Source organism: Phalaenopsis equestris, unplaced genomic scaffold (genome assembly GCF_001263595.1).
Source record: "Phalaenopsis equestris unplaced genomic scaffold, ASM126359v1 Scaffold001176, whole genome shotgun sequence".
Taxonomy (NCBI): domain Eukaryota; kingdom Viridiplantae; phylum Streptophyta; class Magnoliopsida; order Asparagales; family Orchidaceae; genus Phalaenopsis; species Phalaenopsis equestris.
In genome coordinates this window covers 156,730-184,245 of record NW_018165615.1, presented here as the reverse complement: position 1 = coordinate 184,245, position 27,516 = coordinate 156,730, and the positions used below count along the sequence as shown (strand labels likewise).

General features: G+C 34.0%; 1 protein-coding gene across 2 annotated transcripts in view; it reads right to left on the bottom strand.

Moving 5' to 3' along the window:
- Positions 1-4,179: 4,179 nt before the first annotated feature.
- The window catches only part of LOC110033419 (DNA-directed RNA polymerase I subunit 2), a 109,191-nt gene continuing 85,854 nt past the window's right edge, over positions 4,180-27,516 (bottom strand). For both annotated transcript variants that reach the window (XM_020737388.1, XM_020737389.1), the window contains 4 exons: positions 27,288-27,431; positions 19,124-19,336; positions 5,433-5,687; positions 4,180-4,728 (listed from right to left, as the gene is read on the bottom strand). In XM_020737388.1, coding sequence (XP_020593047.1) covers positions 4,312-4,728; positions 5,433-5,687; positions 19,124-19,336; positions 27,288-27,431 — 1,029 coding nt within the window. In that variant the 3' untranslated portion in view covers positions 4,180-4,311. The remainder of the gene's footprint in view (positions 4,729-5,432; positions 5,688-19,123; positions 19,337-27,287; positions 27,432-27,516) is intronic.

Here is a 27,516-nt window from a genome sequence, read left to right as displayed (position 1 = left end):
CCAATTGCAATTAACGAAGGAATGTGAACAACTTTGATTGTACAACCCTGAGAGATTCCCTTCATCAGAGGGCGTTTGATAAGCATTTGAGTGTCTTAATGATGTTGGAACTGGGCGATCATGGACTTGTTGGATTCGTCTTATCTAGATGCTCAATTCAACAATAAAATTGTTAGATTTAGCATCTCTAAAAATGCCTGGAAAGCTTCAAAAGTAATTTAATGGCTTGATTGAGGCTTGGCTTGATTTGGATTGGACTAATAATCATAATCATTTTGCATATGGAAATTATATTTTTGCTGAGTTTCTTTCAAAATGTTATTTTGAAAATTCTCACAATAAGAAAAAACAAATGTGGTTCTCTCACATAAACTCTAATTCATCAATCATAGATTAATTTCAGTAAAATTTGTATTCTTGGGTAATTTTGATGTGTTGACCCTTTTGGTTTATTATGATTATTAATATATATATATATATTCCATCAAGACAATAAATTTAGATGGTAGTAAGTATGTTGCGTTCTTAATTATAGATGAGTTTACTAGAATCATTTGGAGATGATCTATCATGCATAAACATAAATATTTTAACAAATTAAAATTTTTTGCTTTATGGATTTAGAAGAGCTTAGGACATTTGATTTTCCTAGTTCATAATGACCATCATAGATTGTTCAAATACAAAAAATTGGAACTTTCTAATGTCATAGAAAATTAATATAAGTTCCCATGTCCTAAGACACCAAAGTAAAAAAAAACAAAATGGAGAGAAAAAACTAAATATTTGTGGATTTAGCTTAATTAATGCTAAATGAACTTATATTAATTTTATTATTTTGGATCAAGGCTATACATATCACTAGCTATATAATTAACTATGTGCATATTCATCATATAATTAAGAAAGATGCATATATATTACTTAAAATAAATATATTCAAATTTATCTTGCATACATTTGTTTGATAGTAAATGTCTTATTTTGAATAATGAAAAAAATTGATCTAGGTAAGTTGGACAAAAAAGAAGATGCTGCAATATTTATGGGTTTCATTTCCTTAAGCAAAACCTTAAGAATACTCAATCAGTGAAATTTAAAAGTTAAGGAATCTAGTAACATAACTTTTAATTTATCCAACCTTGAAAATCAAAATTGAAAGGTTAATTCAAGGGATTTTATTATTTTATAATTTTTATAAACTATATATTAAGCATATTGAAAATATTAATTAATTTACAGAATGAAAATATATATGCTAAAATTAATTATAAGAAATAAAGTTTAGAGAACCTTTTCAAAGTTGTTTGGACTAGAATCAATTGGTGCTCCATTTATAGAGATTATAAATCCCTAAAAAGTCATATAGGGGGCACTTCTTAAGATTACCAAATAAAAAGTGTCATCCAATTACAAAATATACCTATTTAAGTTGTTCATGTTAATCCTCTAGTGTTTTACTAAATATAAGGGTACCATCAAACTACATAGCTATAAATTGTCATAGCAATAGTCACAAGATTTGACTTATGATTCACTTCAATGTACTTTTACATATGATACTCCAAAATGCATAACAAACTAATCAAAGGCTATCCATAGTTCTAAAAGTTTTTTTCCACTCATTACCCAACCTTATTCTAATATGATAATACCTAACTTTTAGATATGTTTTAGAAATTTTTTGCTCCATTTACTTACATCAATGAATATCTAATTTTAAAATGAGAAATCTACCTTTAATTGTTATTTTTTTATGTTTGAGACTATCGATGCATGCTATCCAAATTGCCATCCTTCTTCGGAAGTAAGAAGTATAGGAACAACACATAACCTAAGAATTTTCCTAATAACAACCTTCTCTAAGCACTTTTAAACTTATTTTAGCTTAATAATATTATTGGTAAGCACTATACCCATGTTTAGGTACTTGCTTCACCTATATTCATTGAGACAAATCATGTCCAATTGAATGAAATGCCGCTCCTTAGCAAAAAATATTTATCAGAAGGAAAGATTAGCTGTCTTTGGAACACACATGCTTAACTTGAGAGGATTGTGGATAACTATTTTGATAGCAAATCTTTTTCGAAAATTACTTTTTACTTCAAAGGTGTTGATGCATCGTCATTAGCTCTTTGGCAAGCAAGCCAACCACCAAAGGTATGAAAAAGAAATTAATGCATCATTTTCACAAAAATAATACAAAATAGATTGATTTTCTTTTTGAAATTTTCCTATTATTTCTATCTCATTTTATGCATTTATTATTTTTATTATGGCTAAGGGAGAATAAAAGCATAAATGTATAGAAAAATAACTACCACCTTGCATAAAACTCATGCACTCTTACTTGGGTTGGTGTCTTTATTGCAAATGGATATTTGAATAAATCAGTCACTAGTGATGGGCTTTGATGTGCTAGCATGTTCTTGAAGATCTAGACTGACTTTGAGATGGAAACTCCTTGAAAGTTTTGAGTGATTTCGATGCAATTACTTCGTGATAATTAAAAGTAGACAAAAAATAGCTTCTCTATGAAAACTCTGTGATGTGAGGAGCTTAAAAATGAAAGATTAAATATTTAATTTTAGGTATTATGTGAATCTCATAAATTGGACTTTTCTTAAAATCACATATCTTTTGATATTCTTACAGGTTTTCATATTCATCATATTGAACAACATACAAATAGTGATTTCGATGCAATTACTTCGTGATAATTAAAAGTAGACAAAAAATAGCTTCTCTATGAAAACTCTGTGATGTGAGGAGCTTAAAAATGAAAGATTAAATATTTAATTTTAGGTATTATGTGAATCTCATAAATTGGACTTTTCTTAAAATCACATATCTTTTGATATTCTTACAGGTTTTCATATTCATCATATTGAACAACATACAATTAGCAAAAAAATTTTAATGTATGGATCATATTTTGTACTATAAATTGAAAGCTATTATTTTCAAACTTATCTTAGTGTCTAGTATTTTCTCTCTTCTTTTGTTAAGTGCTTGCTATGGTTGTTTTGATAAAGAAAGAGGTGATTATCCTATAATGTTTTATTTATGCTCTTCATAAGAAATTCTCCAAGTTATTACATCATCATATCAAAAAGCATAAGAAATATAAATCATGCAATCATCATAATTGTGACAAATTCCAAAGCACCAAGTTATACATATCATACAAAATGTACACCACATTAATCATTAAAAATAAATACAATAAAAGTATATTTCAACAATTAGTTCAAGATATATTAAAAGTTTCTCTAATCAATGTTATAAAGTAATTATTTTGCTTAATATTGGATATTAAAAGTCATATGTGTAGGTAGATTGTTATAAATGTAATGAATAATAATGACCATACCAACAACAAGATGAATGTTGAAAATAGTAGTCATCAAACAATATTTTAGACAACAAGAAATCATGTGGTGTACATGAATAGACTTGCCATGCCTTAATCCCTGGTAGAAATAAGAAATGGCAAGAAACAAAATGTAAGCTTGCACCTCTTCAAGAAATTTAAATCATTTTTTGTAAGGGATAACTTTAACACCCAATTATGATGCATAAATGGTAACCACCCGGACAATAAGAAAATGAACCATATTAGCAATGTTAATTAAGGTTAACTTTTCCATAAATAAAGCTAAACATACTAAAAACCTTAGCTTCAAAGCAATATATTTAGACACATTCAGAGTTTTTTCATTATATATATATAGCAGTTCTATGGGAGTTAGTGGCATAATCAATAACTCACCCATTCCATAAGTTGAGAAGCTAGTAAAATGATTTCAAAAATTTATCCCCACACATCATAAGCAAACATAAAATTAATTTCGGGTAAATCACAACAGGTTAAAACAATATATAAATTTTTTATTTTACTTTAAATAAAATAATGCAAAAATTAATGAAGAAATTTAAAAGCATCAAGCTTTTTCATACAAACTACAATCAGTTCAAATATCATCCCTACCTGAATGCAAACAGCAATGCAACCAGTAAAGCCGCAAATGCGCTGAAAGCCTCTCTTTACTATAAAAACATTTGATAAGCAAAGAGCAGTTCCAAGCATTCAAACCATATTTAGCAGATAATCATGAAGCATGAATGATAGGGAAAACATCCAATAAACATTATATGTATATACAGTTCACTAATTTGCAAGATAAATTAGACTATTTATTATTAGTTCAAATATTACAACAATAAATATTTTAAAACAACAAAAGTATAAATTACAACAACAAAAAGATTACATTTGCAGCCAATTAATGATGATAAAACACAGATTCAAGTTCTGATTTTGTTACTCAAACGCAAGTCCAATTTTACATTCATTGCAGCCAATTCAGCAGCCAGATATCTAAAAACATAAGGCATTGCAACAGTCTCCATTCCCTTGCTTGATTTACAGGAACGACATATTACCTTGGTCACCGATCTCAATGGAGGAAGATTACCTTTGATGTCCTTCAACATCCTCTTCCGCGGCTCAACCAAAGTTGCAGAGATGAGGCTCCCACAATTGGAGCAGACATCTGCTAGGTGATAATCAGAGCATGAATGGAGGCGATCATGCAGAAGATAAGCAGCTCCATGAGCGAGAACGGAATCGCGCTCCATCTCTCCGAAACGAATTCCACCTCCACGCTTCCTCCCTCCAATTGGTTGTCTGGTAATTTGATCCACAGTTCCGGTAGATCGAACCTGCAGCATGAAAATGCATGGGTCAAAAGAATGTTTGAAATCACAAGATTCCATCATGGCAGATAAGAATGCAAATTGCAATATCAATTTTTTTATTTAGAAGATTTACACACATACCAATCAATTCCGATGTATTTACACACATACCGCTCAACTTTAGGGGTTAGATATGTAAATATATAAGCATTTGGTGGTATGTATGTAACTGTCGCATTCTGATTATGTATACTGCAACCCGCTGCTTGCTATTTAGAATCCTTAATGTACATTCATGCCTAAAATAAATTTCTTTGTGTTGCGATGCTAGTACCACTTGATAAATATGTATTTAAGCATCGTGTAATGTGAATCAGTGCAAACATGCATTAGGGATTAGATTCGACAAACATTCAAGGAAATCCTCTTAACTTTGATTTTATTAATTATGAACTTTGTGATTAAATCAATCAAGCTTTGGCTGAAATTATTTGAAATGTCCATCCTTATGTATATATATATATATATAAAACACCTGTAATGTACCAATAATATCAAAAACTAGAATTAAAACAATGATATAAGGTGAACAAAAAAAATCATTAAGAAACAGATGAAAGGCTTGACGAGGCATTATTAGTCAGGAAAAGTAGTACTCAGAAACTCAAATGCCATAATAATTATTTTAAAAATTTTTATACCAATAACAGATAAAAGGAAAAACTGACCTGAAACTTATCAGAAACCATATGTCGAAGTCTTTGGTAATAAACGGGCCCCATAAAAATTTCACACTGCATTTCGGTACCAAGAATGCCGCTGTATAGAACCTCTACTCCATGGGAGTTAAATCCGTGAGAGACTAACATGGGACCTATTTCATCAATCAAGGAGCTTTTTTCGGATGAGTTCTCTGAATTCTTTTCCCGAATTGAACTAGAAAAGGGAGTTGCATCAACAAATTCACCATGTAAGCTCCCACCCTGAGAAGAAAAAATGTAACAAAAATCAATATTTGATTTAATAAATAGGAGACAAAATTCTGAGCATCTAGAAACATGAGATATGATTGGTGGTTCAATTTCTCAACATTTTGTAATATGCAATATATATATATATATAGATTAGAAAAAGCCCAAGGGCTAATATATTAAAGAGGAAAAGATAGGTTGTATGAGGGGGTTTAAAAGAAAGTCAAATTCACACAATACAACACACACAAATCCAAATAAAGCAAAGATACAAAATGATATAAAACCAAAAAGCCACCAACATACGCAAAAGTGCTAGGGACTGTTGACATCATTTTTAGTGAGGACTTAGTTTTTTACTCCCAGAACCCAAAATCTAGCCTTAGAAGTTCTTATTGACCATCCTAGCGGACTAGCAATGGAGCCCACCTCCCGTAGAACTTCAAATCACTTCTTGACTCATTTTTATGAAGAACTCGCATTAGTGGTTCCAAGCACTCAACTTTTAGTTACAAGGGCTAAGGACCAACATGTAGAGGACACAAAAATGAGTTCCTACAGGATCAGACGGCCTTAGGTGAACCCTCCATAACTCGAACACTCGCAAACATCGCACTTCACGCACTCGCTACACCACACACGAAGTTGACACATTTTTTTGGTTCGACAATCGACGAGCTTGTCCAGAAGACCCCAGATAACGAAACGGACCGCACTGGCGTGTTTGGAACGTCAACTTAAGCTAGGAAGGATACCCATATTGCTAGGATTACGCGCGCACACAAATGACATGGAAATCGACGCACATTTTTTTAGCGGGGCGCGGGCCCGGACTCAATACAGGTCCAACTCGAGCTCAATTCAGGTTAATCACCAGCTCACAAATTTCAAATTTCAAGTATATCATTTAATCCCACAATAATTAGATATAATTAATGATTAATTCTTTTCCATATAAGTCTCCTCTATGCAAGGAAATTTATAATTTTCCCCGCCAACGCTCCAAAGTAACGGCTCCCTCAAATCTTCAGCTTCATATCCTCCACGACAGAATTCCTCATTCGATGACCCCCCGCTGGCTCCCACTCCGAAAAATTCGGCTCCCCGGCTAGCCTCCACTGTCTCTTCCTCTGCCCTAAAGAATCCCGCACGCCTCTCCTCTGCATTAGAGCTCCCATTCGCCTCTTCCGCTCGAGTCACCTACTGACCTCTCTTGCCCGCGCAGCACCTTCTCCAGCTCAGTACAGCTCACCCAAGAGAATCATCTGGCTTCCGCTTTCTCCCGCAGTCGCTTCGCTCTCCCGTTTTCGCCTGCCTCGTCTCTCTCTCTCTCTCTCTCTCTCTCTCTCTCTCTCTCTCTCCCTCCCCCTCTCGGTAGAGACTCTCCCCCACTGAAATCCAACATTTGGCTCCCCATTTCTCTCTCGATCGCAGCTCTAGCCGAAGCTCCCTGCCTCCTGTCCGGCTCACCTCCCTCTGCGCCCGAAGCCCGCTCCTACTGCGCCTTCTCTCGCGTGACCAGAAGTGTTCATCCAGCAACCCTAACCGAATTTCCTTCACATACAGCAAACCTCCCTACTCGATTCTCCCCCGGCCTCCGCCGAAGAGCTTTTAAGAAAGTGAACTCTAAACTTTTTTTTATCGAATCGCAAACAATGGTATAAGTTCCCTTTTGTTTGTCTCTGATGTGTGGATTATGTGATTTAAGATTGAATGTCTATTTGGTTTATTTCTGGATTCATGAAGGATCTTAGCTCCTCTTTAGAGTTACTGTTTGGAGCCATAAGGATTCATATACCTGACATGTGCTTAGAATTTTGTTAAGCATGCTTTGCCTAAGCTTCTAAAGAGTAATTTATGTCAATTTGAGTGCTTTGCGATTGGTTGTTTCAGTAAGCTTATCATTCGTGGCATTTTTTTTAGTTATCTTTTGTGTTTTGATTATCCACTATTCTTTTAATTGCATTAGTCATGTTTATTTGCCTTTATCTAGGAAACATCTTATATGCTAGTGTTATAATGGTCTTGTGTGGGCATGAGGAAATGGAATCGTTCTTCATTAAATTAAAGTTGATGTTTGATAGCTGTTTAAATAGCGGGCTTGCTTACTTCAACTATGAATTATTGGATGTGAATTTTTTTTCTAAGTCTTTTCTCTACTATTATTCCAATATTCTTTATTGGAGCTTGCTCATTTCTTTTTTCAGAAAGATTTACATACGCACCACATAATTCTCATGGATTTACATTTCTAACACCTTAAGTTTTAATCCCTCTATATATACATCTTTGCGCACATGCGCTAGAAGCCTTATCAATGATGTTTTGACATGGCATGAAAGATTTGGATGATATAAATGTAAGAATTGAAGTTAGTTTTGACATATGTTAACAGATAGGAATTGCGGGGTATGAATGCGAACCTTCCAAATATTCATTTATGCTCTCACTGGTAGCAATTGTGCACCATCTAAGTGTTGTTTAGGGCTCCACATGCGCTAAAATGTGTTGCATAAGGGTTGTAAGTGCTGTCCATAGCTGTAGATGGCTGTTTGGTGGAGCTGTTAGCTATTGTAAGTACTGTGGGAAGCTGTAGGGGAACTGTAGAAAGCTGCTGTTTGGTTTGGGAGAGCTGTAGAAGTGCTGTCGGGTCCTAAAAAGTGTTGTCGAAGCCTAGAAACTGTTGTAGGTAGTTGTTTGGATGTTGTAGTTGCTATTTGGATGTTGTAGTTGTTGTTTGGGCCCATGTAGTTGATGTTCAGATATAGATGTTGTTTGGGTTCATATAAGTGTGTCGGAGCTTAGAAGTTGTTGTAGGTAGTTGTTTGGAAGTGTGAAATGACTGTTTGGAGTAGTTGAGAGTTGTTTTGGAACCCTTAGATACTGTTTTTGAAGCCTTTAATGCACGGTTTTGGGACTGTTTAGGGGCTGGTTTTGCTGCACTTTTGGGCCCTTTTGGCGGCTTACGAGCTACACTTCATGGTTTCGTCTAGTAGCTTAGGGGTTGTGCTTCTTGATTCCGTCTCATAGCTTTTGGTCCTAACTTTTTTTAGTCTATTTGGTGTCTTTTGGACCTCTCTATTTTTCTTACTGAATTGGAAGACTTTTGGGCCGATCAAAACAGTCTTGGAACAAACTTAAGCACTCTTCTCGAGAGTCTATTTAATTACAGTTGTTAAAAGATTTTAAACGCTTTTAGATTGATTCACTTGCTATTTCCCCATTGGATTTGTTAGTTTTGGAAGTGGGTCAACCTTCTCTTTTTGTTTGTTTTGTTATTTTTGTTATATGGTTAAGTCGAAAAGTGAGAGTTTCTAATTTAACTATTTGGAAGACACTTAGAAATTTGAGGATTAGTTGGAAAGCACTTAAGTAAGGATAAAACACCTTAAATCACGTTAAGCACAAGTAAAAGTGTCGGCTTCCTAGATTTTAGGAGCACTCCATAGGTGAGAGTTTATCTACCTAATTTTCACTGTAGGCTTCCTAGATTTTAGGAACGCAAAGCCTATATTTTAGAAGCACTCCATAGGTGAGAGCCTACATACCTAATTTTCACTGTAGACACTCCATAGGTGAGAGCCTACATACCTAATTTTCATTGTAGACTTCCTAGATTTTAAGAGCACACCATAGATGAGAGTTCATCTATCTAATTTTTCAATGTAGGTTTCCTAGATTTTAGGAGAACACCCTAGGTGAGAGTTCATCCACATATTTTTTCAGTGTAGGCTTCCTAGATTTTAAGAACACACCTTAGTTGAGCGTTCATCCACCTAATTTTCGAATAAATAATGAAACTTGACACTTGACCCTGATTCACAAACTGATTAAGACACTAGATATGAAAATGCACTGAGACGTATTACTATACGAAGATAGGATACATCAAAAGAACATGTCTTATTTATAGGGGTAGAAGATAATCGTAAGAAAGGAAGGCCAATGCAACTTTAGACAAAAATTCTGATAATGTTCATTCAATGCCACAGGACATGGATGCAATGACCATTAGATTGTTAATTCGACATTTATAGCATGTATGGCCAAAAAAATAATACTTTTAGCTTGAAAGCCAAGTAGAGGTTGTCTAATCGACAAACAACAACAAAAGTAAGTCTGTTGGTTTTGATTTTGATTTTTTTTTTTTTTTTTTTTGAAGTAGTGTAACCAGACATTTGATTCGTGACTTGAGTTCTACATATTAAGCATTTCCTAAGTAAGGGTTATTTTCACATAAAAAAGCCATGCGGATTGTCAAATTAGAAAACAAAGATGAATGGAACACAATTCGATTTGAAATCATTTTAAAGGATGCGTAATTATGTGATTAAGACATTGACTACAGTTTGATAAGTAATTAACTTCAAGAAGAATTTGATATTCTTGACTATTTTAAGTGATGCAAAGTACAAGTTTTATGATCAAGATGTACTTAATTTTTTAAAGGCACTTTAGTTTTCATGAAAGCAAATAAAGTTCTCATGTGAAAGGATAGCGATTTGAGCCAAATATACGTAGATTTTGTGCAGGCCATGCAAAAGGCCTTCTCATGCAAAAGAGAAATATTTGTGTACGTCTAACATACACAGAGCTGCGTACGTCGATAGGTTACAGAGAGGGTATTGGGAGGTTATATCCGCGTTATACCCCCTGTAAGTTTCCTGTAACCTACCTGTAACTAATAAGTTCCACGTTTCTGTTCTCATATATTTGTAGGTTACAAGTAGGTTACAAGAAGGTTACAGGGGTATAACGTTGTTCTCATATATTTGTAGGTTACAAGTAGGTTACAGGGGTATAACGCGGATATAACCCTCCAATACCCTTCCTGTAACTACCGACGTACGCAAATATTTCTCCATGCAAAAAGCCTTCTCAAGCCTTTTTGCAAAGCAAGTCAATCTCATAAGTTCTAACCAAACATTATCTATGGTACACTCTGGTGACTAAGGTTTCTTGGTGGATAAACTCTTCAACAGCAACTCGTCTGCTATGTATGGAGTGCAAGCACTAAAAAGACCTCTTTCGTCTAAAGTTTTACCTATAATGAGGTAAAAATATTGATGGGTTTCTTCGAGTATCTAAGATTTTGGAAGTTGAATCTTTGTTACTCCATATTATTTTTCACTTTATGACAAATGGATTAGCTCATTATTTTCACCAATGAGCATATTTTTTTATATAAGCCAAACCACAAAAATTTTGGAACCATTTTCACAATATTACATAATATCTTTTATACTTGGAAGTTCATCGTATTTCACACTTAAAGCTGTTTTGCATTAATTTAACACTAGTTGTAGAATGAAATAATGGGTATATCTTAATCATAAGTAAGAGTCTAGAACAAGCCGCACAAAATTGTCTAAATTACTACTCGTGTGTGCCATTTAATTAATAGTGAAAGTTTTCTCATGAAAATATTGAATAGGTAAAAATAAAGAAAAGGGAAGTCTTTGAACCATGAATATTAGAAAGTACAGAAATTAGAGAAGGTAAGTAAAGCTTGGCTCACAAACTAAGGGAAAAGAGGCATACAAAGTATCATAATTTTCATTCGATATAATACAACTACATGATCTTTAACTTCTACTAGATGATATTTGCAAACATGACAACATAAATATATAGACGATCCTAACAAACATTACTCACAAACATTCAGCACAATATAACAGATATTCTAAAGATGTCAGAAGAAACTCTTGCCCCATACAATTCAAAAGAAGCCAGCTATGACATTACATAAGAACACCTAACATAAATTTGATAGTGTAATACGCAAGTTTGATAAAGTATAGTGTGTAAAAATACTCAAATAAATTATATCCAAAATTTCAGCTTTCACAAAAGTCATTAAAAAATAATTTCCTTGCATTCTGCTGTCTAAAATGATCATTTCAATATATAGAATTATATGCTAATTTTCCTAATTTATGGAATTAGTTTTGAGTCGATTAAATTTTCCAAAGTTTTTAATTAAATTATTCTTCCCGTTTACCTTGGTTGTAAGTGGAATTTCTGATTTTCCGCTTTACAGCACATGCAATGCTGTTGTGTTAATCGGGCGGCTAAGATTGAAATTTAGGAAATCACTTAAATAATATTGTAGAAATTACTTGGAAAAATTTGTTTCATCCATCTATTAACGTGTAGGGTATATATATATAGAGAATCCATCTATTTACAAACTTAACGAATATATCTAGCATGAATTAGGAAAGGAAATAATTCTGAAATAAAAAATAAAGAAACTTACATAGAAAAGGAATAAACACAAATCAAGAGGTTTTCAAATTGGTCTCTAATAAAATCTCCCATAAGATTCTGGATAGCCAGTTGGTTCATACTAGGAAAACGACCTAAAACTTCTCAGATTTCCACATTCTCCCTTAAGGCAGGTCATAGATGTTGTAGATACCAAGCATAATATTGAACTCCAAGAAAGTGCTTAAAGAAATGGCTTTGGTGAAGACAACAATAATATATTCCTCCCATTAAAAATTTCCAGAGAAGAGATATGTCTATCAACTTCAATATGATTGGTACTTTCATAAAACACAAAATTCTTGGCAACATTGATAATTGTTTGACTATCACAAAACATTTTTATAGATCTAGTTGAGATATATTTCAGTTCCCTTAACAATTTATGAATCTAGATCCCCTCACAGATTCCCAAGGCAAGTGACATATATCCTAATTATGTACTACTTTTAGAAACAACTTCTTACTTCTCCATATAGCAAAATTTTCCTATACGTATGAGAGAAAGTAGTGGTGGACCTTCTGTCAGTGAGTTCCCCACTTAAACCAGCATCAATGTATACTTTCACTCTCTATTTCTGGATTTCTCAAAAATTAATCCACAACCATAAGTTTTCTTGAGAAAACTCAGAATCATGTAAACCATATTGAAATGCACTTTGTTTGGGTTATTCATGTGTTGGCTCACAATACTGATAGAGTATGCAATATCTGGCCCAATATGTGATAGACAAATGAAGTTCTTCATCAATATTTGATATCTTCCCTTATCCACAAATATACTCTCTTCTTCCCTATTAGACTTATTGTTGGATTTTCTTAGAGTACTAACAAGTTTGCATCAAAGCATCCATATTTCCTTTAGTAGATTTAGGATGTATTTTCTCTGTGATATAACAATATTTGCATTGAATCTTACTACCTCCTTGCCTAAAAAATCAAATGTTTCTTAGGTCCTTGATTTTAAACTAATTAGCAAGCACATTTAAAAAAAAAAATCCCTTTCATCATCACCAATAAGAATTATATCATTCACATATACGACTAGTGTAACAATTTCATCTCCTTGAGTACATTTTATGAACAATGAGTTATCAACTTGACTTTCATAGTTTTAGTAAACATTTCAAACCACACACTTGGTGATTGCTAAAGCCCATAGAGAGACTTCCTGAGTTTGTATACTAAGTGTTTATCAAAATCATTCTGAAGTCCTAGAGGTAACTCCATGTCTATGCCGCACAGATACAGACACAGAAACAAAGACACGATACGACATAGACATGTGTCACATCCTATTATGATAAAAATAATATATATTAAATAAATGAAACATTAGGAATAATACAAACATATAAAAAAAAAAGAAATTTAATAGCATTATCTTTCAAAAATTAAGGTGTTCATAACGAGAAATACCAGCCCACGCAAGTGATTGACAAATCGCTTGAGCTCCTCAGCAAGAAAATAAATTGATGAATAAGTTCAACATATAGGTTTAATAATTAAATAAAAAATAATTTTTTTTTTAATTTTACTTTGAAAAATGTACCATAGAAGTTTTAAAATATTTTTGTTAAATTTTTAATTCACTAATTTCACACGTGTCACTATTTTTATTTTAACATTATTTAAATAAAACACATCAAAGACGTGTTAAACACGTGTCTGAGGCGTGTTGGGTGAGTATCGACATTCGAGAAGTGTCTGAAGCTGCACGACTCCTTAGTTAGAAGAGTTTGGGAATCAGAGCTCCAAGAACACTTCTTTCATATCCTTATTCAGGAAGGCATTTTTTATATCAAGTTGATGCAATCCACATTCTTTGTTAACTACTATTGAAAGAAGAACTTTGATAGTATTCAGTTCAAAAACTGGTGTGAAGATCTACTGATAGTCAAAACCTCATGGGCTTGCATGAAACCTTTTGCAACAAGTCCATCAGCTTTGTATTTGATATTAAACACCCACTTACATCCAATTGGCTTTTTATTCTGGAAAAATTTAGTAATAATCCATGTGTCATTATGTTTTAACGTCCAATATCTATTCTTCCACAACTTTCCTCTATTCTAGATTTTCAAAAACTTCATGAACAGATTTAAAAATAAGCACACTATCAATGATAGATATAACCGCTATACAGGCTGAGGATAGTTTTCCATAAGCTAAATACTCCTGAATTAGTTATCTGGAACAACTTTCTTTGTCATCAACAACAGAAGATGAAGGGGACAACTAAAGAGTTTTACAATCCTCACCTGAAATTTCAGATAAATATGGACACAAATTTTGGTTGGAGTAGTCTGTTTTTTTGTTAAGTTATCTTCCATCTACTTGAGGTTTTATTATTACATTAATGAAATAATTTCAATTTGAAGCGATATGTTTATAAGTTTGTATGTGGCATGCTAATATTAAAAATGTTCACAAAATGAAGAATTTCGGGGTGTCCAATTTGACGGGATAAATTGTATGTTCGGTCTGATTTACAAGTCTTAAATAACCACGTAAGAATTTGGTTAACACAAGCTTGCAATTGAATGCATTTTGATTATATAAATCTTTTTTTTGTTTGTGATATTGTTAAAAGAAAGCATCAGGTACATGTAAATTGCTCATTTTCATATATTGTTATTTAGCATATCTTAATAGGAATCACATGTTTATTAAAATATTCAATTATGAAGATGTGCTGAGCTAAACAAATGTCATATTATAAGAGAATGCTAACAATTATATGTTTACGATATCTACGCAGGTAAAGGCAAAATGGTATCCAACTGGAATAAAGGGTTCCAAAAAAGGTAAAGGGACTACGGGGTTCAATAGTGATAATGTTGGATTTCCCCTGTGCTAAATGGAACTTGGTAATGTAAGACAGTTTATTATGATCAAGAATCTAGATAACAGGACATGACATATTCCGAAGCTAAAATAAAAAACAAGCCAACAGAAAATAAGCAATTAAAGATTTTATGCATTTAAATTACTATTTCAACTATAATGCTATCTCATGGTGCAAATATTTATGTATATACTGTTATAGTATTCTATAGATCACATATTCGCATTTTAGATATATGTCTATTCATGATCAGCATACATATTGCTTGTTCCTTAATATTAGGATTCTATATTAAATTCATTTATCTTGCTGATCCCTGTAACTTATCAGATTGTTATAACTATTTTTATAAAAAAGGAGAAAGAACAAATTGAGAAAAAAAGTAGGACAGTTTTTTTTTCGACAGTTTTTTTTTCTTTTTTTTTTTGGATTATATTTTGTTGTATGGTCATTACAAAATAGAGAAACTGAAGTAAATCAACTGATGAAATTAAAATTGTTTTTAGCTATTTGGAGTGTTTTACATGCTCGGTTGTTATATTAAAATAAAATATTTTGCATTACTTTCACTTAATTTGAAGGGTTTGATTTTAATGGTATAAATTGATGTAAAGAATTAAGTGGTTTCGGGTGAATTCAGATGAGTGAATATAAATCTCATTATATTCCAGTGAGCTTTGATACTTTAATAAGTGTTGGAGCTATATTCAATCAATTTAATCACAGCTTCCTATATTGCGTCCTTATCACCTATCTCTATAATGTCTTCGTTAACTGTGGAAAAGATTATCGTGTGGCATGATAAATGGTCCATCATCAGTTCTCTTGGGCACAAAAGACTCAGTGTTTAAAAGGTATTGGAGGAAGTATTTAGAGGACTTCTGCCATAATCTATAGCTGGTCAATTCCATCTCGCAAAAAATATATAAATGGAAATACATTAACGGAAGAAGAAATAAAGGAAACATCATCTCACGAAGAAAAAATGAATGGGGAGAACAACATTAGTTATATTATAATAGTAGAATAGTATCAGCATATATCCGCCTGACTATCAAACACTTAAAAGAAATCTATGCAGGCACAAAAATGTTGAAATGGACTATAAGAACTATCTTTCAAGTAATAGTAAAAGAATTGTGCAAATAAAAAAATATTCGTCAAGATTTATTCGTCTGTTCAAATTATTCCTGGCTTATAAATCAACCCGCTGTTAAACTATGGGATTTTGCGGGAATAAGGGCAGCACTCGATTGACAAGATTAGGTTAGAATTAATTTGGGCTAGCAAAGATGACAAATGAATAATCACATAAAATTAAACGTTTGTTTGAGATAGTAACAACTTACTAAAAAGTTGCGCAGCAGCACCCGAGCCAAAAGGCCGTTGCGCAAAAGTTGGGTGTTTATTTGTTTTTTACAATTTTGTAGTCATTTCTGAACAAATGGCATTTTTGGTCATATAGTATAATATTGTTTATAACAGAACAATCCTGCAAACACATTTCACAATTGAAATCAAACACTTAAAAGAAATCTATGCAGGCACAAAAATGTTGAAATGGACTATAAGAACTATCTTTCAAGTAATAGTAAAAGAATTGTGCAAATAAAAAAATATTCGTCAAGATTTATTCGTCTGTTCAAATTATTCCTGGCTTATAAATCAACCCGCTGTTAAACTATGGGGTTTTGCGGGAATAAGGGCAGCACTCGATTGACAAGATTAGGTTAGAATTAATTTGGGCTAGCAAAAATGACAAATGAATAATCACATAAAATTAAGCGTTTGTTTGAGATAGTAACAACTTACTAAAAAGTTGCGCAGCAGCACCCGAGCCAAAAGGCCGTTGCGCAAAAGTTGGGTGTTTATTTGTTTTTTACAATTTTGTAGTCATTTCTGAACAAATGGCATTTTTGGTCATATAGTATAATATTGTTTATAACGGAACAATCCTGCAAACACATTTCACAATTGAAAACAAATGTCCAATTTGAATGTTATCAAATAAAAACTGACACCTCACAAAACAGCGAATAAGAAAAATTATTTAAATAACAATTAATAATATCATAACTTTTTGTTGCCACGACACCACCAAACATATAACCTAACTTCTTGTCCAGCTCAGGCCCCATACCATTGCATTTAGTTTTTTTAGCGACTGACACCACCTAAAAATTCAATTTATATGTTGATGGACTTGAAAAAAAATTAAAATAAACCAAAGCAGTGGACGTTTCAAAAATGCTCACTGTCAGTCTCTCAGCTCACTACTACTCGGAAGCATCAATTGTTCGCTTTATCGGATCCCAACTCGAGCCCATGATTCCTTGCTTCAATTCCTTCAAGATTTTTCAATCGCTTTTCAGTTGATCCCACTTATTTCTCAGCTGAATCCTATCGTACTCTCTAACTTTTCCTTGACTTTTTTTTATGATATTTTGTCATCCATCCATGTTAAAAGCCTATTTCCTTTCTCGACCTCCTTGAGGCATAAGTCAGAAATTATCATTTTGGTAATCATGTCTCACAACCTCTTTGTTCTTAACCATTGTGTATACTATCATTAAAAAAAAAAGACTAATCGGCATAAAGATTTCCCATAAAAAATATTTAGCACGGCTCACGGAAAAAATAATGCCACAATAACATCACCACTACCGGTCCACACCACACAACCTACACCTAGCCACTGCCACCACCAACAAACACAAAACAGAACTACAAACACCTTCACACAACACATCTACAATAATACTACCTATATACAACAACACACTAACCAACACATATACAACCGCATAATCATCATTTAAAAACACATCCACCATCTCCAACACATCCATAACCACACTGAAAATACCCACCACCACCTCACCCACAAACAAACAAATCACCAGCATCAACACATCCACAGCCACACGGATACCCAATCACCACCTCCAAACACATCCACTGCACCCACACACAAAAGCCTCCAAATACCACCACCTCCAATTCCACATCCACACACCAACCACCCTTCACCACTACATAGAGATCCTTCAACACAAACACATCCAACCCCACATCCACCACATAAACAACATAAGCCAACATCAACGAAATGTAAATAATCCACCATCAACAGAAAGACACCCCTTTGAACGTGATTACAATCCATTGAAAGTGCATTCAAAACCAACAGTACATTCACCAATCAAGAACATAAAAAAGCAAGCATAAAATTGAAATTCAACATCAACCGAAAACCAACACCTGTTTCTAAGTCATCACATGTGGGATTCCAAAATATCCCAAAATCCAACACCACCCGAAAACCAAATAATCCTAAGCAATTGTCAAATCTAAAATCACAAAATTCTCGAGCATAGTACGCATTAACCAATAGGAAGGGGAACCGCCGCAGAGAAGAAACCATCAAATTCTCGAGCATAAAGCCATTTGCAAAATCAAAAGCCACAGAAAAGTTAGAGTGCATATTACCCAGCACCAAAAAGAAGAACTGCACAGAAGAACCATCTCAAAGAGAAAACCAAGAAAATCTTGGCCATTTACGGATTTCTAAAAAACAAAAACAATAATATAGTTAAGGTAAAAAATTACCCAACAAGTAGAGGCACAACAACACAAAGAAACCACCACACATAGAACCACAACAAAGAGGAACCACAGCACTAACGAACCACCACACGAAGAGGAACCATCGCACTCACAAAGAGTGGAGAGTAGATAAAGGAGAGAGAGAAGAGAACTCACCGGTAGAGGCAAACTTATTTGAGAGAATCGAGAGAGAGAGAGAGGATCGTGAGAAAGGAGTGTACCGCTTGGGTAAGACGTGAGAGAATGAATCACGGTGAGGAGAGGGGCAGCCCCACCAACGATATACAAAGGAACATAGGCCGCGTGATCGAGCCCACAGCCACGTTTCCTTCGGCTTTGTGTAAAAAGCCACCACGCCAGAGTATCCAAATGTCCCCAATTGGCAATTCCCAGCCGTGTCGCAGCCTTGTCGCAGCCCCAAACGGGGCCTAAGTATCAACACCAAGTAATCAAAGAAAACAAGGGTGTGATAAGTTTACCCCAAGACCAAACACCCAAGGACTCAAACTTGAAAACAAACAATATTTTGTAGGCATGCTCATTGCACTATTAGAAATCTAGAATACCAATTATTCCACTTTCAATATGAACGTCACCAAATACAGAGAAGAAATAAAAAGATTCTAAACTGCTTAGAAGGGAAATATTACTATAATAACTAATAAAGAATTCAAATTTCAAGAAAAAATACTTTAAAAATAAAAGTATATGAAAAGAATTGTACCTTTGCTGCAATAGACTCTAGAAGCATTCCAATAGTCATTCGTGAAGGAAATGCATGTGGATTAATTATCAGATCTGGTCGTATTCCTGTGATTGAAGAAAATGGCATATCAACATCCGGCCATAATTGAGAGCAAACACCTTTCTGTCCATGCCTGCTACTAAACTTGTCACCGATCGTCGGATTTCTGACTCGACGGCCACGGATATTTACCTAGAAAAAAATTATAAATAAATACACACACATAATACACCTAGAAATCTGCAAAAATAACTAGATCAGAAATTATTGGTGAATGAGGAGAATCCTTGGCTTGATAGTAGCTGGAGAAAAACTTAACATAATAACAGTTATTATAACCAAAATGTGCGTGCAACTAGCAAAAACAAATGTGCACAACACAAGTGCACAAATATGAGAGTGAGTGAGAGAGAGAGAGAGATGTAGCCATATCAATAAGTTGGATTAGCTATACCGGATCCAAATACAATCTTCCTTGCAATATAAACACAATCAAATTCTAAAATTCATACGATCCTACCAACCATCCAGTAAACAAGCAGAGAAAACATATGTTAGTCTGATGAACTAATAATTTAGTCACTTCAACTCTTACTTAATAAGACCCATATCCATTTGGCATTTTTAGTTTCTAGCTCACATTCTTCACTAATCAACATTTCAAATCCCTATGCTTGTTCTTGCTTCAAGCATTAGGACATTGCTTGCAAAGTATATTGAAAATTTATTATGAGCTTCAAAGGCTAATTTAATTTTGATAAAACATAAGAATGGTTCTTTTAATTAAGCTTTTTTTCTTAAATGTATACAATTTTTCTCAATTTTATGCATACCACAATTTAAGCTTCTTCTGATCAACTTTCATATCTTCAAGAAAAGAGCGTTAAACTTAAAGAGCAGTACTTTAGGAGGAAAGCAACATTGATTTCCTTACAATGGGCATTACTGTCTCGTATAAATCAAATTTTGTCAACTATTGAGAAAACCTTAAGCAACTTAAGCCTATTATGCATCTTCAAATAAGTCTTTTGAACTACAAAAGCTATATCCTTGAGCAATTAGTGTTGACTTCCAAACTACGGGAGAAAAAGACCTTATACTAGTTTAATCCTCCGCTTCTAAAAAAAATAAATTTTTTCTAGGTTTTTCCCAAACATTTTTTTTTTATGATTACAAAAGATGTAGTACTGCCCGGTATATATATCCTCTTTACTTGAATTGTATCTGTATCCTTATTGCTAGTCAATATATTATGAATTCAGCTAACTCTTACAGTAAGAAGTTCATCCTCACAATTAAAGTGGGTGGGTGAGATTTTTTTTCTAGTGCTTGGAAAAATAGAGATGTGAGTATTTTGTCCTTAAACATGAAGAAGCCAAGGCTAAGTAAAGGAAATTCCAAAGAATATGATGAGAGAAAGTATGTTTGAGTTGAACTTTTTGTTTTTTGGCTATAACTATTACATACTTGTGAATTCAGAAAATTTGTGCCCCAACCTCCATTAAAAAGTACTTGCAAGGTTTTCATCAAATTTTCCCAAGACAGATTAGATTTGAGTAAGACACAACCCAAAAATTTAGCTCTCATTTTACGATAACATTAAGATCTATTTTAAAATTTCCAATCGATGTAAGCCAATATACTTATTGCCTCTCCGAATGATGACAGAAAACTTTTGACTAAGGCTAGTCAATAGTCGCAAAATGATTAACACATGAAATTAGCAATGTAGTGAAAATATCACGGTTAACTTGTAACAAATGTAAAAAAAATGATGACAAACATAATCAAGGTCTCATGGTTACAGGGCCCCAATTTGTCATGGACTCTGATCTACTTAATAAAAATATATAATCAAAAAGTCCTTATCAACAACTATGAGTTTATCTTCCATAATAACTTTATGAAACTGATGTGGGTGCTTATCTAAGGAGATCACTTTTAATTGACTTTAATTAAATAAAAATTTTGTGTCATATCAAGTGCACTTTAAAATTCACAACTCAAGAAATATAGGCCACAAGGGAACTTGCAGGATCCAACTGTGATTGTGATTTAAAAGTTCCATTTTACAAAAAAAACAATCTGATCAAAGGGTCTCAACAATAACTATAATTTTTTGTAATGCAATTTGGCTATATGGTGCCAAGACCTTCAAAAATGTGACGTACCCATGTTAGACACGTATCGAACACAGAAAAGACTCTAACATACCCTGACATGGCTCCAGCACGCTCAACACGTATGACACTGCAAAATGTGTCTGAATTTTTTTCAAACCTGAGCAAGTCCGGAACACACCTCAACACAGTTCGGATATGGGTTCGACACCAGTTGGAAAAAAAATGGCACAATAGTAGAAAATTATATGCAAATGTGTAGCTCTAATTATACGTCATAATCAAAGCAACTGCCTCTTTCGTTATGTTGAAACTCCTTAAAAAATTTTTCATAGTCAAGCATCAAAGGTGTATACAACATTCAACAATGTCGAGCATCGACAGTTCCCTCTTTGTTTGTGTAAGTCAAGTGTAAAAAATCCGTTCAACATTAGTTGAAGTCGAGTGTTGGAGTTCCCTTTTGTTCCTTGAAGCTGAACTACATCGGCTAAAGCAAAAGCTGTAAGCTTCTTTACAATAACTAAAGCACGAGTCAAATTTGTAGATTGAAGCTGCTCCAAAAACCCTAAGTTGAAATTGAAGTCGAACACTGTGATGCTTGCTTGCGCTAAAGTCTCTATTTGTCAAAGTTGAATATATCCAAATCCACCCCAATTCTTTAATGAGCTAAAAACTACAATATATACTTAATACAATTCTTAAAGTTAAATTATAACTTAACTAATCAAAGGCATAATCATAAGATATTTTCAATTTTAGTAAAAAAGTTAGAGGAATTTCTTTGAAACATATAATATGTTTAATCTTGAAATAATTAAATTTTGTAGGATGAGGTATCATAATACAAGTTAAATTTTATTCTTACATACTTCATTTTGATGTCATTAATAGAGAATAATAAAAAAATATAATTTTTATAATCAATAATTTATTAAACATAAAAAGCATGTCCATGATGTGTCATGCTCTGCCTTTTATAATTAAGTCATGTCGTTGTATTTTGTTGTGTCCCCGTGCCCATGTCCATGCTTCAAAGTCCTTTGGAAATTAAATTATTTGGCTAGAAAACATGCGTCACATTTTCAGCGACATGAGATCTTTGAGACCAATCACAAAAGTGAATTTGATCTAATAATAATTCTTTGTAAGTTGAAGTTAATCTTGGATTAGTCGTTCCCAACAAACTATTATGAAAGCTTGATAATTTTACTCTTTTAAATTTTTTTATGGACATGGGGTGTGAATGGGTCCATCCATTTGAGATATTTCATAAAACAAACATCATCAAAAAATTTTAGTAACTTTATTTGTAATTATAGACCTGGTTAACTCTATCCATTTCATCATTGAGGATCAAACCTTAGATTTACATAAAATCTAAATTTACTTGAAATTCATTAAATTACAAATTTGTCGAGTCTGCATGAAACGAGGGTTTTCCTCTAAAAGATGAACCGGTTTAAATGAAAGAGGGGGCCGAATCGAACCCTTCTTCCCTCTTTTCATTAGGCAAAAAAACTTTTTTCCTTCTTATTTTATTTCCCGTCCATCCCACTTCTATTTATAAGTGTTTATAGGTTTTAGGAAGATAGTTTATATTATCTCTGAATTCAAAAATTTGTGAGGACAGCTGTCGGCGTCCTGTTTTCCCCCTCGAGGGCTGTATCCGACGGTTAGGGTGGTGCTCCGACTGTATCCCTCTCCCCGTTGAAGGTTGTATCTCTGAACCCATCTCCGACTTCCACGTGCACTTACCGCAAATCGTCTCCTACTGCCCTCATCTTGCGGCTGTTTTCCTACAGCCTTCCTGTCACCTGCCTTCAGCACCTTCCGTCCACCAGCACAAATTCTCCCAGTCAGCCTCTGTCGCATCCCATGTACCTGTTCTACCTCATGCTTCCACTGCTTCTGCGAACTCCCCACTCGCATCCCATGTACCTGTTCTACCTCATGCTTCCACTACTTCTGCGAACTCCCCACTCCTTGCCCAGTAGCCAAGCCAACAATTCCTCCTTCCTGCTAAGCCGTTGAAGTCACCAGGAATTTGTTGTTACTGTTTCCTGCATTACCTGTGTAAGCCACGAACGTCTCCCCCTCCATGTTGTTACCGTTAGGCCATCTAGGGCCTCCACTTGCTGTAACTTCACCTCTTTCTCCTGCCACACGCCTTTTCTCTGCTTTCAGCCAACTGAAGCCCAACAGCAATCCCTTCCCCAATTCCTTCCCCACTACAGCCCAGCTCCAATAGCCCAACAGCAGCCTTCACCCTTTCCTTCCTGTCCAATCTAAAGCCAAATAGAGGCCCAATTCCTTCCCCACTACCATCCAACTCCAATAGCTCAGCAGCAGCCTTCACCCTTTCCTTCCCCCACTCCAGTCTAATCCTGATCAGTCCAACCACAGCTCTGCTCTTTTCTTCTCCATTGCAGTCCGAACCCGTACAACCCCTCCTAACCTTCTTGCTGCCATCTCCCTCCCCGCCACATACGACCGCAGCACCACCACCCCGATCCACGCCATTGCTTTGTATTTGTATCGTGTTTTCTTATTGCAAGTGTCGTTGTTTGTAATCCCTTGAAAGTCAACAATAATATTATTATTTCAGTTGAGTTTAGGTTTAACACCGGTATCACTGCACATAATGAATCAAGCATATAGATTAAGACTTACGATGGCGTTTAATAGGCATGACATCAAGAGTTTTCTTTTTGAAATAAATCTTTCTTTTAATTAATTTTGTAAGGTTCATGATTTTGTTCGAAGGTAAATTTGTTTGACAAACAAAACCGCCTTGATAGAGTTATAATAATTTATCAAAAAGTTGAACTATTATTAAATTCAATTTCAAGAACACAGAAAATCAAACCTAAAGATATGAGACTCATTAACCTTGATTAATAGGCCAAGTAGCCCACTTGAGTATCAGCAGTTTTCATTTCTAAGTGGGTTTTTATACAATTCTATGAAGATTGTATAAGAAAGATCGATAAAATAACTTCTACAATAATCATTGAATAGCATCTATTTCTCAATCATTGATGACAAATTGATTGTGTTACACAGAAGAAATATGTTTACAAATGATTCTCTAGCACATGTTGTATCACACTAACGAAAGGGTCGGAGCACCTTTGGTGGCAAACAAGATTAAAGCGAGTCACCTTAGATGCTTTTTTCACATTAAACACCGACCATCTGATGACCCTATTAAGAAGTTAGATGTTTTAGATTTGGCTTATGTTAAAAAAGATAGACATAGAACTAAAAATACTTGGGCATGTCGTATAAAAAATTATCTTAATTTATTACAATTAAATGAAAATATGACACTCAATAGGAAACAATGGAGAAAAGGATTCATGTAGCCATCCCCACTTGATGGAATAAAGGTTTGTTGTTGGTGGTGTATGATTATTTAGCACAAGTCTTGTCGACTTCAATATTCGTGACATGAAGGATCGGACTAGTGGCATGCACGAGAATGTGTGTATCAAGTATCATTTTTAAATTTTAAAAAGATTGAGTTTCTAAACTGACAGTATGCTTCTCAAAGGATTATTTAAATTTACTTTGTCCTAGCTTGTACAACATCCTGGGACCTTAATTCAGGCAGTTATTTATGATGTTTGTCAGAGCATGTACGAGGAAATTTTCTTTTGATAGCTTTATTTATAGTGCAAATATTTTTGAAATTAATGTGTGCTTCGAGACAACAGCAAACTGCTTACCTCATTTTTAAAAATATTGTTTTGCAAGTATCAAGTATCGTTCAAGGGAACGCACTATCGCTCCGAAAATTCATTGGTTGCTCTTAGCAATAAATGTATGGATCACTTAGAGCACTAATACAACCCATGAAATGCAATGGATTGGACCACTTTAATTTTATTGAGAAGCATACTCATTCGTGTGAGCAAAGCCATTTGAAAGGGTACAAAAGCCAGGTGATCATTCACTAAACAAAAGGCCAACAAAATGAGCAAAGTTCATTTCAAGTCCATTATCGATCGCATTCTCTCCATTTGCGTGAATTAGTTTACAAATTTATTGTGATTATTATGGGTCCCAATATTTATTAGATCTTTGAAGTTTTGCAGGCGATTTGTATTTGAAACTCTATATTTGATCAAGTGGGCCTCAAAAGAGATTGTTCTTTTCATATAAATAAAAACATTCTAGTTCTTCTTCATTCCAAATTCAGTTCAATTAGTCTGTCCTTCAAGGTTCCAAAAGTTCATGAATGTTTAGAAGAACAGTGTAATTAGAGAGTTCCACGCTTTTTGGAAGCTTTAAAATTCATTGGAAGTCCTCTACGAATCCAATTCAAGTCTTAATCTTGCATTATATTATGGTTCCTTTCAATCCTTTCAATGTGACCAATATTTCATTTTAATTGTTCATTAACATAATTTTACATTTTAATATCAATCTTTTAGTCGTGTTTTAAGTCCAAAACACTATTCATATACATTTCATTTTAAATCCTTTGATTGAAAAAATTGACAATATCGCAACCTCTTTCCCATGTAGGGGGCATCTTCAGAAATGCTGGGCCGCGTCAAAAAAAGTGAGTGTGGCTAATGTATAAGACACCACGCCCAGGTCTTCAAATCCCATGACGACATGAAAAGCACATATTTGTCCTTTTATACATGCATACAAAATTTCAAACAAACTCCTCTGCCACATAAAAAAAAAGAAGTGTATGAGCATATTTTCAGCAACTATATCTCCAACATCCACCGCACCAAAAAAAGCTGGTATGAATTTTCCACTCACCACGTCAAAAAATACATTGGTATTCTTTTTAATACTAAGTCTCGTCAAGTCACAACGAAGCATGTGAGCACTTAAAACATCGTGGAAGCTCATTTTTAGTTATGCACGCGAGGTGTCCTGATTTGAGATAGATATAACAAGACAACCAAAAAAGAGTTTTTTTCGTTGCTTTTGTATTTTTGGTTTTCTTTTACTTTTCTTCTTTTTCTCTTTTTTAGTTTTTTTATCGATTTGTAGAAAGTGATAGTGAGAGAGGAAGTTAGAGAGAGAAGGGGTTGGCCTTAGCAGGTGAGAGAGATGGGCAGTAGGAGAGTAATAAAAAGGAGAGATAAAGAGCGAGAGACAGAGACTAGAAGAGAGGTGTCCAATAAAAAAAATGGAAGAGCAAAATAGAGAAAAAATGAGGGTGTAGTTAAGAAAAGAGAGAGAGAGGCCTCAGAAAGGAAGAAGAGAAGAATCAAGAAGAAAGAGCAACAAAGGTGGCTAATGCATGTGGATGGATGTAAAATGGTAGCAGCCTGAAGGGCAAGGTGGAGCAGGGGTGGTTGCATGCGATATTGGATTGAGATGCACACGATGCAGAGGGACTACGACATTGGATGCAAGCACGCATGAAGGATAAAATTTTGGCAATAGTGACACTGCGAGTGTGAGGTTGCGATAACAACAAGGAAGAGGATACAAGACACACAAGAGAAAGTTAGAGAGAGAAAGAGAGAAAGTGGACGAGGGGATCAGAATTCTGAAAGAATAGATTTTATCATTTTATTTTTTTCTCATTAAGGGGGTGCTATTGAGTGATTTGGATTTTTTTTTTAATTAAAGGTTATCACTATCCTTACTCTATTCACACTTGCGCTTACATTAATTAAATTCTTGGCTTGTTATGATTACATACACACACACTCATAATTTGTTTTCCACATAAATCTAAATTTATGTAATTGCTTAAATAAATCAATTTTCAGGCCAACTCAAAAACTCTTTGCAAATTATTGCTCAAGTTCCCAATTATTTAAAAACCACAATCCATACAACCAAGAGAGCATAGACCAACAACGTACCTGATATTGTCAAATTTTTTATTGTTTATTATCTCACAAAAAACCTTTACCAACATATTATAAGAGGAGTAATAAGAACAAATGTAAGAAAGAGTTATATACCATTTTCTGAAACAAAAATAACCAAAAAGGACTATTATGCATAAAAAATGGGAAATGTGCATGAAGAATAGAGTTTACCTTTTGAATGTACTTCTTCGAACCAGTACCATCAACAGCAACATAATCGACAATCATCGATTCAGATCCTTTTAACATGCACGATGAGGATGAACTAGAAAGTGTATTATAAGTATAATACTTTGGCTCATTTGGATGAATCATCTACCCAAAAAAAGCATTCAAAAAAATTAAAAAAAAACAAGATTACCCTTTAAAATAAAGAAAATTAGGAATATATTTGCTCACT